Raw genomic sequence first — 13,886 nt, 5'->3', positions numbered from 1 at the left:
TCCAGACTTGAAGTGGGGAGAAGTTAATAGAAGGGATGATTCCAAATATTATAGTTTATGACATGCTTTAATATCAGGCCAGGTGCGGTGGCTCCAACCTGTAATCCCAGCACTTTGGGAGGCCAAGGCGGGCAGATCATGAGGTCAGGAGGTCGAGACCAGCCTGGCCAGCATAGTGAAACCCCATCTCTACTAAAAACACAAAAATTAGCTGGGGCATAGTGGTGCATGCCTTTAGTCCCAGCTACTCAGGAGGCTGAGGCAGGAGAATTGCTTGAACACGGGAGACGGAAGTTGCGGTGAGCCGAGATCGCACCACTGCACTCCATCCTGGACAAAAGAGTGAGACTGTCTCAAAAAACAAAAGAAAACATATGTTTTAATATTTTGAAAAAGAAACATTAAAAATATATACTTCAATACTCATTTTTACAAAATCTTTTGTCCACATTTCAGTTCCTTCAGGGCAGCTCCCTGGTAGGTCAATTGTAGTGTTAAAAAACTTGCTAGAGAAAAACTTATTTTTACTTACCAAAGCCAAAAAGACTACGAGCCTTGCCAGTTCAATGGTCCGTCCATTCACAGCTTTACTAGCCATGAAACTGAAACAGATGTTGTTTCCACTTAGCATTAGGAGACGTGCATTATTCTCTAGAAGCCACTCACGGGGAACCACTTTTATTAGAGGAAGAACAATTATTTAATGAGAAATCACACAACAGCTATAGTAAATAACATTAAGTACATGCAATATTTTATCTTTATTGGAAATACAATTAGTGCCAAGGGAAATGCTCAGAAAAAAATGCTCTAGTTTTCCAATTATGGCATTCAGTCAGAGACAGGTTATTGCCATGTCATGGAGGCTGTTACAAATGTACTAATAATATAAACAAAGCAATTCTCCTACACATAGGTCAGCAGGCAAAGTGTTCTAATCCTGTGCAAGGAAAGCATCCTTGTAAACTTTAGAATCTAAAGGATTATGCAGGAATAGGAATAATTGTTTCACCTTTCCTTTACTCACAGAAGAGGGCTTTTTACAGAACCTAGGAGGGTGATTCTGAGAATTTACAACATGGGAGTAATTGAGCTAATTAAATGAAGAAGCTTTCAAATAATAATAATAATAAATGTTTATTTATAAAATTGGCAAGCAAAGGAAAGTAAGTTGATTATATGCAATCTCTTCAAACATAGCACCAAACTCTTTAAATATTTTAGAGCATTCAGTGATTTCCAACAGGCACATCATTTATTACCTATAGAATTATCCTTACAATTTTATAACTGCATTTTAACAATAAATTTCTATTATTCTATGTTAGTAAATATATTTTTTACCTGATAGTTCATCTACAAGACTGATAACATCATCTGCTGTCCACTCTTTAGTGCTAGCGTCATATAGTAACTTAATGGCATCAGCCAAACCTTTCAGACTGAATTCATCTGTAGGTTCTTCTATCATTTCCTGCCAAACCACCTGTCCTGAATTGAAACAAAAACGAGGCTATGACAGAACAGTTGGCTTTGTGATAAAGACTTGTTTAAAAAGGAAAGTGAATTGCACAATGGAATCCCATTACTTATACAAGCTACTTTCATTTTAACTTTTGAAACAAGAAGTCAATTCTGGTAATAGTATAGATTTGAACGTCTCTGGCTGGGCGTGGTGGCTCATGCCTATAATCCCAGCACTTTAGGAGGCTGAGGTAGGAGGATCACTTGAGGTACGGAGTTCGAGACCAGTCTGTGAAACCCTGTCTCTACTAAAAATATAAAAATTAGCCAGGCATGGTGGTGCACGCCTTTAGTCCCAGCTACTCAGGAGGCTGAGGCATGAGAATCGCTTGAACCTGGGAGGTGGAGGTTGCAGTGAGTGGAGATTGGGCCACTGAACTCCAGCCTGGGTGACACAGCGAGACTCTGTCTCAAAAAAAACGTGTGTGTGTGTGTGTGTGTGTGTGTGTGTATGCTTCTTGGCCAGGCACAGTAGCTCATGTATGTAATTCTAGCACTTGGGGAGGCCAAGGTGGGAGGATCACTTGAGCCCAAGAGGTTGAGAGCAACCTGGGTACCAAAGTGGGACCCTGCAGGAGATCGAGACCATCCTAGATAACACGGTGAAACCCCGTCTTTACTAAAAATACAAAAAGTTGGCCAGGCGTGGTGGCTCACGTCTGTAATCCCAGCACTTTGGAAGGCCGAGGTGGGCAGATCACAAGGTCAGGAGATTGAGACCATTCTGGCTAACACGGTGAAACCCCATCTCTACTAAAAATACAAAAAGTTAGCCAGGCATGGTGGCAGGCGCCTGTAATCCCAGCTACTCGGGTGGCTGAGGCAGGAGAATGGTGTGAACCCGGGAATTGGAGCTCACAGTGAGCCAAGATTGCGCCACTGCACTCCAGCCCGGGTGACAGAGCAGACTCCGTCTCAAAAAAAAAAAAAAAAAAAAATTAGCTGGGTGTGGTGGCACACACCTGCAGTCCCAGCTACTTGGGAGGCTGAGGCAGGAGAATCGCTTGAACCCGGGAGGTGGAGGTTGCAGTGAGCCATGATCGCACCACTGTGTGCGTGCATGCATGTGTGTGTGTGTGTGTATAATATATGCTTCCTAAATATATATATGCTTCCTAAAGTAAAAATAATGAACCAGTTATGTTACAACCCTGAAAGATGGGTGCTCACCATCTTGAGGAGATATTGGCCCAAAGATGATATACAGCAATCTTGCCTGATTCACCATTGGCCATGGTTTTAATATTCGCGTCAACCAAAAAGCAGAATCACTTCGATGTGTCCAATGATCAAGGAGGACATTCCTACAGAAGAGTCTGATTCTTAACTCCAGTTTTCGGGCACTTCCTATGAAGACAAAAGAATTGTAAATCATTCTTCGTAGAAAGGCTGCTGTGCATATTGAATAGTGATCAAAGCAACTTATTAATCATTATGGTTAGTGATAGTAAACTAGGTTTCTAAACAGGAAGTAACCAAGAGATTATCTATTCTTAAACTCCCCTAACTTCATAATTTGTCTATCTACTTACTTACTTTTACCTTCCTGATTTATAGTCAATATTTTGAATAATGGGTCAATCAAAAGACATGCTTAAGCTTACCAGACTCTTGTACAATTTTGGATTTAAAAAGAAATAAATGCAGAGAAAGGTCAAAGACATATATCATTAATATACTTTGTACTGAAAGTGTCACTTCATTTTCCTCTATGAAAGTTTTATGGCAGGTGCGGTGACTCTTGCCTGTAATGCCAGCACTTTGTGAAGCCGAGGTGGGAGGATCACTTGAGGTCAGGAGTTCAAGACCAGCCTGGCCAATATGGCGAAACCCTGTCTCTACTAAAAATACAAAAAAATTGGCCGGGTGCAGTGGCTCACACCTGTAATCCCAGCACTTTGGGAGGCTGAGGCAGGCAGATCACGAGGTCAGGAGATCGAGACCAACCTGGCTAACACGGTGAAACCCTGTCTCTACTAAAAATAAAAAAAATAAGCCGGGCGTGATGGCGGGCGCCTGTAGTCCCAGCTACTTGGGAGACTGAGGCAGGAGAATGGCGTTAACCCGGGAGGTGGAGCTTGCAGTGAGCCAAGATCGTGCCACTGCACTCCAGCCTGGGTGACAGAGCGAGACTCTGGCTCAAAAAAAAAAAAAAATATATATATATATAAATATATAAATATACATATAAATATATAAAAATATATAAAAATATATAAATATATAAATACACAAATATACATTTATATATAAATACACAAATATACATTTATGTATATAAATACACAAATATATATTTATATATAGATACACAAATATATATTTATATATAGATACACAAATATATATTTATATATAGATACACAAATATATATTTATATATAGATACATAAATATAAATATATAAATACATAAATATATAAAATATATAAATACATAAATATATAAATACATAAATACATAAATATATATAAATACATAAATATATATAAATATATAAAAATATATAAATATATACAAATATATAAATATATACAAATATATAAATATATAAATATATAAATACATATAAATATATAAATATATAAATATATAAAAATATACAAATATATAAATACATATAAATATATATAAATATATAAATATATAAATATATATAAATATATACAAATATATAAATATATATAAATATACAAATATATAAATACATATAAATATATATAAATACATATAAATATATAAAATATATAAATATATAAAAATGTATAAAAATATATAAATATATAAATATATAAATATATAAAAATGTATAAATATATAAATATATATAAAATATATAAATATATAAACATAAAAAATATAAATATATATAAACATATATAAATATATAAATATATATAAACATATATAAATATATAAATATATAAACATATATAAACATATATAAACATATAAATATATAAACATATAAATATATAAATAAACATATAAATATATAAATAAATATATAAAAATATATAAATATATAAATAAATATATATAAATATATATAAATATATAAATATATAAATATAAATATATAAAAAATAAATATATAAATATATAAATATATATAAAATATAAATATATAAAAATATATATAAATATATAAAAATATAAAAAATATACAAATATATAAATATATATAAATACATATAAATATATAAATACATATAAATATATAAATATATAAAAATACATATAAATATATATAAATATATAAATAAATATATAAAAATATATAAAAATATATAAAAATATATAAATATATAAAAATATATATAAATATATAAAAATATATAAAAATATATATAAATATATAAAATATATAAATATATAAACATATATAAATATATAAATATATAAACATATATAAATATATAAACATATATAAACATATATAAATATATATAAACATATATAAACATACATATAAATATATGTAACATATATAAACATACATATAAATATATGTAAACATATATAAACATATATAAACATATGTAAACATATATAAACATATATAAATATATATAAACATATATAAACATATATATAAACATATATAAATATATATATAAACATATATATATATATATAGTAGCCAGGCAGCGGCAGTGGCACAGGCCTGTGATCCCAGCTACTCAGGAGGCTGAGACAGGAGAATCACTTGAACCCGGGAGATGGAGGTGGCAGCGAGCTGAGATCTCACCACTGCACTCCAGCCTGGGTGACAGAGCTAGACTTTGTCTCAACAACAACAAAAAAAGAAAATGTTATGTTGCTGTTGTTGATAGACATGGGGTCTTGCTCTCTCACCCAAGCTGGAGTGCAGTGGCATGACTGATCATAGCTCACTACAACCTTGAACTCCTGAGCTCAAGCAATCCTCCCACCTCAGCCTCCCTAGTAGCTGGGACCACAGGCTAATTTTATTTTTTGTAGCGACAGAGGTCTCACTATATTGCTCAGGCTGGTTTTGAACTCCTGACCTCAGGTGATCTTCCCACCTTAGCCTCCCGAAGTGTTGAGATTACAAAGCATGAGTTACCACACTCGGATATAAAAATTTTAGATTAACGGCCAGGCGTGGTGGCTCATGCCTGTAATCCCAGCACTTTGGGAGGTTGAGGCGGGTGGATCATGAGGTCAGGAGATCGAGACCATCCTGGCTAACATGGTGAAATCCCGTCTTTACTAAAAATACAAAAAAATTAGCCGGGTGTGGTGGCGGGCGCCTGTAGTCCCAGCTACTTGGGAGGCTGAGGCAGAAGAATGGGTGTGAACCTGGGAGGCAGAGCTTGCAGTGAGCTGAGATCATACCACTGCACTCTAGCCTGGGTGACAGAGCCAGAATCTGTCTCCAAAAAAAGGAAAAAAAAAATTAGATTAACATAGGACTACTTTTTCAAAAGCTTTACTGAGATATAAATCACATACCATACAATTTACCCATTTAAAGTGTACAATTCAGTGGTTTTTAGTATATTCACAGATATGTGCAGCCATCACCACAGCCAATTTTAGAACATTTTCATCACTTCAAAAAGACATCCTGTTCTTTTTGCTATCATCCTGTTATCTCTCTGTCCTTTACCACCCCCAGCCCTACGCAACCAATACTCTACTTTCCATCTCCATGGATTTCCCTATTCTGGATTTTTTTTATTTTTTATTTTTTTGAGACAGAGTCTTGCTCGTCACCCAGGCGGGAGTGCAGTGGTGTGATCTCGGCTCATTGCAACCTCTGTCTCCCGAGTTCAAGCGATGCTCCTGTCTCAGCCTCCCGAGTAGCTGGGATCACAGGTGCTCCTCACCACGCCTGGCTGATTATTTTGTATTTTTAGTAGACATGGGGTTTTGCCATGTTGGCCAGGCTGGTCTCAAACTCTTGACCTCAGGTGATCCACCTGCCTCGGTCTCCCAAAGTGCTGGGATTACAAGTGTGAGCCACCACGCCCCGCCCCTATTCTGGATTTTTATACGAATGAAATCATATAGTATGTGGCATTTTGTGACTGGCTTATTTCACCTAATACAGTGTTTTCAAGGTTCATCCATGTTGTAGCATATATCAGCACTTCATTCTTTTTTTTTCCTTCAACTTTTAAGTTCAGAGGTACATGTGCAAGATGTGCAGGTTACACAGGTAAACGTGTACCATGATAGTTTGCTGCACAGATCATCCCATCACCTAGATATTTATTTATTTATTTATATTATACTTTAAGTTCTGGGATACATGGGCAGAACATGCAGGTTTGTTACATAGGTATACATATGCCATGGTGGTTTGCTGCATCTATCAACCCACCAACTACATTAGGTATTTCTCCTAATATTATCCCTTCCCTTGCCCCCATCCCCCTTATCACCTAGATATTAAGCCCAGCATCCATTAGCTATTCTTCCTGATGTTCTCCTTCCCCCAACCCCCACAGCACTTCATTCTTTTTAATGGCCAAATAATATTCTATGGTATGGATGTACTACTACATTTTGTTTATCTATTGACCCATTGATGGACATCTGAGTTGTTTCCATCTTTTGGCTACTATGAATAATGCTGCTATTAACATTCATGTAGGCCAGGCATGGTGGCTCATGCCTGTAATTCCAGCACTTTGGGAGGCTGAGACAGGCAGATCACTTGAGCCCAGGAGTTTGAGACCAGGCTGGACAACATGGTGAAACCCCATCTCTATAAAAATACCAGAAAAATTAGCTGGGCATAGTGGTATGTGCCTGTAGTCCCAGCTACTCGGGAGGCTGAGGTTGGAGGATTGCTTGAGCCCAGGAAGTGGAGGTTGCAGTGAGCTGAGACCATACCTCTGCACTTCAGCCTGGGTGATAGAGCCAGACCCTGTCTCAAAACAAAACAACAATAACAACAACAACAAAACCATTCAGCACAAGTTTCTGTGTGGTCATGTTTTCATTTCTCCTGGGGCTATATACCTAGAAGTGAAATTGATGGATCATATAACTGTTTAATCATCTGAGAAACTGTCAGACTATTTTGCAAACTGACTGCACCATTTTACTTTCCCGCCAGCAATATATGAGGATTGTTGTCACATTCTCACTAACACTTATTATTTAAATCGAACTTTCTGATTCTAGCCATCCTAATGGAATGTGAAATGGTATATTACTATTTCTTTGCTTTTCTGAGACAGTGTCTCACTCCATTGCCCATGCTAGAATACTGTAGAGCAGTCATGGCTCACTGCAGCCTCAACCTTCAGGGGCTCAAGTGATCCACTTCAGCCTCCTGAGTAGCTGGGATTACAGGTGTGAGCCACCTTGCCCAGTCTATCACTGTTTTCTTATGACAGCTTTATTGAAATATAATTTATATACCATACAATTCAACCATTTAAAGTGTGCAATTCAATGGTTTATAGTATACTATTAAATTTCTTATATTGTGGTAAAATATAGATCACATAAAATTTGCCATTCTAACCATTTTTAAGTATGCAATTCAGTGGCATCATTTATATTTACACTGTTGTTCAACCACCACACTATTTCCAAAAGTTTTTCATCATCTCAAACACAAACTCTGTAACCATTAAGCAGTAACTCCCCACTCCCCCCTCCCCTTAGCTCCTGGTAACCTCACATCTACTTTCTGTCTCTATGAATTTGCCCATTCTAGGTATCTCATGTAAGTAGAATCATGTAATATTTGTCCCTGTGTTCCTGGCTTCTCTCACTTAGCATAATGTTTTCAAGGTTCATCCATGTTGCAGCATATACCATATTTTGTTTATCCATTCACCTGGTCTTTTTTGTTTGTTTGTTTGTTTTTTCTGAGACAGAGGGCCTCCTCTGTCACCCAGGCTGGAGTGCAGTGACTGGATCATGCCCACCTAATTTTTTTTTTTTTTTTTTTGGAGATCGGGATCTTGCTATGTCGCCCAGGCTGGTCTCTAACTCCTAGGCTCAAGTAATCCTCCCACTTCGGCCTCCTAAAGTGCTGAGATTACAAGCATGAGCCACTGCCCTCTGCCTGCAATGACCATTCATATGCATGTCTCCTTGTGCATATTGTGGGAGTTTCTCAGAGGGAAACAGCTCGATACAAGGTTCTATAATTTAAAAATATGAAATATTTCTGGTATATAGAGAGGTTTACAGGATGCTATAATGAGCTCCTTTGTATCTACCAGCTGGCTTAAGGAATAAAATATCATCAATACAGTTGAAGCCCTCTTTCTCCAATCTCATATTGCTTTTTGCCCCACTGTCTTATTCGATATTTATCATTCCCTTACATTTCTTTGTCCTTTCACTGTATATGTATGCCACAATTTAATTTATTTTTATTTTTTTTGAAAAGGGGTCTCTGTTGCCTAGGCTGGAGTGCAGTTAGTTGATCTTGGCTCACTACAGCCTCAGTCTAGTGGGCTCAAGCTATCCTCCCACCTCAGCCTCCTGAGCAGCTGAGACTACAGGTACATGCCATCACGGCTGGCTAATTTTTTGTAGAGACGAGGTCTGTTACATTGCCCAGGCTGGTCTTGAACTCCTGGCCTCAAGGATCTTTCTGCCTTGGCTTCCCAAAGTGTTGGGATTGCTGCTGTGAGCCACGGCACCTGGCCCACTGTTTATTTTTTTATTTATCGAGACAGGGTCACACTCTGTTGCTCAGGTTGAGTGCAGTGGTGCAATCACAGCTCTCTGCAGCCTCTACCTCCCAGGGTCAAGTGATCCTTTCACCTCAGCCTCCTGAGTAGCTGGGACCACAGGCACACACCACCATGCCTGGATAATTTTTTATTTTTTGTAGAGACAAGGTCTCGCTATGTTGCCTAGGCTGCTTTTGAACTTCTGGACTCAAGTGATCCTCCCACCTTGGCTTCCCAAAGTGCTGGGATTTTAGGCATGAGCCACTACACCTGGCCCAAATTACTTTTAATTACATTTTTAAAACTCTGTTTATTTTTTCTATTTTAATCTCTGTATATTATATGCAAATTGTAGTTTTTTACCTGGTTTGCTGCAGACAGCCATTTGCATCTTGCGGCAGAGATTAGTCAGTTCGCATAAGAAATTATAAACGCGATGGCACTCAAGTTCATCCCAACCTGCTGTTAAGGTCTGAGGAAAATAAAGAAAACATTGTGGATATTCAGACTATCAAGTCAAAACGTAAGTAACACCAGGCATGGTGGCTCACGCCTGTAATCCCAACACTTTGGGAGGACAAGGTGGGTGGATCACCTGCAGTCAGGAGTTTGAGACCAGCCTGGACAACATAGTAAAACCTTGTCTCTACTAAAAGTACAAAAATTAGCCAGGTGTGGTGGCGGGCACCTGTAATCCCAGCTACTCGAGAGGCTGAGTCAGAATTGCTTGAACCTGGGAGGTGGAGGTTGCAGTGAGACGAGATCATGCCATTGCACTCCAGCCTGGGCGACAAGAGCAAAGCTCTGTCACAAAAAACAAACAAAACAGGCCGGGTGCAGTGGCTCACACCTGTAATCTCAGTACTTTGGGAGGCCAAGGTGTGCAGATCACGAGGTCAGGAGATGGAGACCATCCTGGCTAACACGGAGAAACACCGTCCCTACTAAAAATACAAAAAATTAGCTGGGCGCAGTGGCACGCACATGTAGTCCCAGCTACTTGAGAGGCTGACAGGAGAATCACTTGATCCCTGAGTGGAGGTTGCAGTGAGCCAAGATTGCGCCACTGCACTCCAACCTGGGCAACAGACAGAAACTCTGTCTCAAAAACAAAAGAAAACAAAACAAAACAAAAACAACACAAGTCACTACTGCCTTATGAGTGTAACTGTTTTTAAGCATATGATCAAGGTGATGTGCAATTTTTACCCATTATAGAACAATCAAATTAATAACAAATTTACATAAACAAAACTTGGAAAGCTCCAAAATCCAGTTTCTTTTTGGTTGGAAAGGAAGTATCTTTTCAGAGAACTTTTTTTTTTTTTGAGATTCAATCTCACTATGTTGCCCAGGCTGGAATGCAATGGAGAGAACTTTTTTATTTGTTTGTTTGAGAAGGTTTAAATGGTACTGAATCCTGAACTTTGACAACGTGAGGCAAGTAACTAAAACCCTGAACACAGTTTAGATATTTCACTTACAACCATGCTGTGGCTTTAAGACTAGAGTAGAACCCCTTTGACCTCCCCCAGTTGTCATTTATGATATTGCTTATAAATGAGAATGATCCAATTTCAATGTGACAATTCTGAGCATTTATTTATGACTTTTTTTTTTTTTTTTTGTAGAGATGGGGTTTTGTCATGTTGGCCAGACTAGTTTTGAACTCCTGACCTCAGGTGATCGGCCTGCATCAGCCTCCCAAAGTGCTGGAATTACAGGTGTGAGCAACTATGCCTGGCTATTTATGACTTTTGAATGTGAACAAACAAAACACTTTCACTGGCTGAGCACAGCAGCTCATGCCTGTAATCCTAGCACTTTGGGAGGCCGAGGCAAGTGGATCACTTGAGGTCAGGAGTTTGAAACCAGCCTGGCCAACATGGTGAAACCCTGTCTCTACTAAAAAAAAACAACACACACACACACACACACACACACACACACACAATAGCTAGGTGTGGTGGCAGGCCCCTGTAATCCTAGCTACTTGGGAGGCTGAGGCAGAAGAATCACTTGAACCCGGGAGGCCGAGGTTGCAGTGAGCTGAAATCACGCCACTGCACTCCAGCCTGGGTGACAGAGCAAGACTCCGTTAAAAAAAAGAAAAAAAAATTAATCTGGCCAGTCGTGGTGGCTAATGTCTGTAATCCCAGCACTTTGGGAGGCTGAGGCGGGCAGATCACCTGAGGTCAGGAGTTTGAGACCAGCCTGACCAACATGGTGAAACCTCGTCTCTACTAAAAATACAAAAATTAGCTGGGTGTGGTAGTGCATACCTGTAATCCCACCTACTTGGGAGGCTGAGGCAGGAGAATTGCTTGAACCTGGGAGGTGGAGGCTGCAGTGAGCCGAGAGCGTGCCACTGCACTCCAGCCTGGGCGACAGAGTGAGACTCTGCCTCAAAAATAAATTAATTAAATAATTAATAAAAACTAATCTTATTCCCTGTGGAAGGACATACAAGAAACAGAAAACTGATTATTTCTGGTGAAGGAAACTCAGTGGACAAGGAGAGAGACTAACTTTTTACTTTATACATTTTCTACCCTTGGAATTGTACAAGAATACATACATAGGTATTACATGTCCCAAAGAAAGAAAGAAATAAGTAAAAAACAAAATTAAATAAGAAAAATCTGTCTTGGAAGAAGACTAGTAGGAGGGCTTAGACCCCTGGAATCTGGGTGAGTAGGAGTTGGTGGCTGGTAGGCTGAGCACAGCAAGATTCTTATAGGTGCAGTGCCTGCCTCACAAGGTTGTTGTAAATTTAAATTAGTTAATACATGTTGTCGGGTGTGGTTGCTCACGCTTGTAATCTCAGCACTTTGGGAGGCCGAGGTGGGTGGATTGCTTGAGGTCAGGAGTTCGAGACCAGCCTGACCAACATGGTGAAACCCTGTCTCTACTAAAAATGCAAACAAATAATTAGCCAGGCATGGTGGCGGGCACCTGTAATCCCAGCTACTCAGGAGGCTGAGGCAGGAGAATCGCTTGAACTTAGGAGGTGGAGGTTGCAGTGAGCCGAGATCATGCCATTGCACTCCAGCCTGGGTGACAGAGTAAGACTCCGTCTCAAAAAATAAATAAATAAATAAATAAAAATAAATTAGTCAATACATGTAAACTGCTTAGAACAGTGTTTGGCACATAGTAAGATGAATAAACGCTAGTTATTATCTTCTTTGTTTACAATAAAAGATTAGTCAAAATGTTCTTGAAATAATACAACTGATTACTAATATCACACCTTAAATAACCAGCCCAAGACTAAACTCATTATATAGATACAGATACACGCATGCACACACACCACCTCATAATATTTCTAATCTTTACAACTAGTAGAAACTTTGAGGACACCAATTCTTCAGGAGCAGTAACCTTCATTCAGCATATAGAATGGTTTGGGGGATAAATAAATGTCAAACATTTTTTACCACTGAGAAACTCAAAACAAAAATCTGAGATAGCAAACACTATTAGATTAATACATTCTCAAATCTTTATTTTATTTTGCTCTTTTTAAGATTATTATAACTTTATTAACCTATGAAAAGAGAGACTGGATATTCTATTTGTTATCAGTTCCAAAGGTATCCCTTTTCTTCTCTGATTAAAAAAAAGTACCTGTAAAAACATGCCATAACATGTTAATCCTAAACACTGCATAGGAGCTGCACAGCCATTGAATTTAAAGCAGGAAACCTGTAAAGAAAACAATGTTAATACCTCCTTGTCAGTGAAACTATAGTTTGACAATGGTGGAACAATGGTTTGACATTCAAATTTAATGGAAATAAGCAAGAATTTTTTCAGCACCTATTCTGATCAACATTGGTTACATAGGTGGGGATTATAAACGTAGTATAAAAGTCTCGGCTGCGTGCGGTGGCTCATGCCTGCAATCCCAGCACTTTGGGAGGCCGAGGTGGGCAGATCACGAGGTCAGGAGGTCGAGACCATCCTGGCTAACATGGTGAAGCTCCGTCTCTACTAAAAATACACAAAAATTAGCCGGGTGTGGTGGTGGGCACCTGTAGTCCCAGCTACTCAGGAGGCTGAGGCAGGAGAATGGCATGAACCCAGGAGGCGGAGCTGGCAGTGAGTCAAGACCGTGCCATGGCACTCCAGCCTGGGTGACAGAGCAAGATTCCATCTCAAAAAAAAAAAAAAAAAAAAAAAAAAAAAAGTCTCTACTCTCAAGGAGTTCACAATTTATTTAATAATAATTTTTTATTTTTATTTTTTATGATGGAGTCTTGCTCTGTCACCCAGGCTGGAGTGCAGTGGCATGACTTTGGCTCACTGAAGCCTCTGCCTCCTGGGTTCAAGTGATTCTCATGCCTTAGCCTCCCAAGTAGCTGGAATTACAGACACCACCAGGCCTGGCTAATTTTTGTACTTTTAGTAGAGACGGGGTTTCACGCCTGTAATCCCAGCACTTTGGGAGGCCGAGGTGGGTGGATCACGAGGTCAGGAGTTCGAGATCAGCCTGACCAACATGGTGAAACCCCGTCTCTACTAAGAATACAAAAATTTGCTGGGTGTGGTGGCGCACGCCTGTAATCCTAGCTACTTGGAAGGCTGAGGCAGGAGAATTGCTTGAATCTGGGAGGCGGAGGTTACAGCGAGCTGAGATCGTGCCACTGCACTCCAGCCTAGGCGGCAGAGCGAGACTCC

General features: G+C 38.8%; 1 protein-coding gene across 2 annotated transcripts in view; it reads right to left on the bottom strand.

Moving 5' to 3' along the window:
* FBXO47 (F-box protein 47) overlaps positions 1-13,886 on the bottom strand; it is a 32,128-nt gene that overhangs the window by 6,697 nt on the left and 11,545 nt on the right. For both annotated transcript variants that reach the window (XM_055388271.2, XM_055388272.2), the window contains exons 5-9: positions 12,834-12,911; positions 9,564-9,672; positions 2,695-2,871; positions 1,345-1,491; positions 533-675 (exon numbers count right to left, since the gene is read on the bottom strand). In XM_055388271.2, coding sequence (XP_055244246.1) covers positions 533-675; positions 1,345-1,491; positions 2,695-2,871; positions 9,564-9,672; positions 12,834-12,911 — 654 coding nt within the window. The remainder of the gene's footprint in view (positions 1-532; positions 676-1,344; positions 1,492-2,694; positions 2,872-9,563; positions 9,673-12,833; positions 12,912-13,886) is intronic.

This window comes from Gorilla gorilla, chromosome 4, assembly GCF_029281585.2.
Source record: "Gorilla gorilla gorilla isolate KB3781 chromosome 4, NHGRI_mGorGor1-v2.1_pri, whole genome shotgun sequence".
Taxonomy (NCBI): Eukaryota; Metazoa; Chordata; class Mammalia; order Primates; family Hominidae; genus Gorilla; species Gorilla gorilla.
This window is presented reverse-complemented; position numbering and strand designations above follow the sequence as displayed.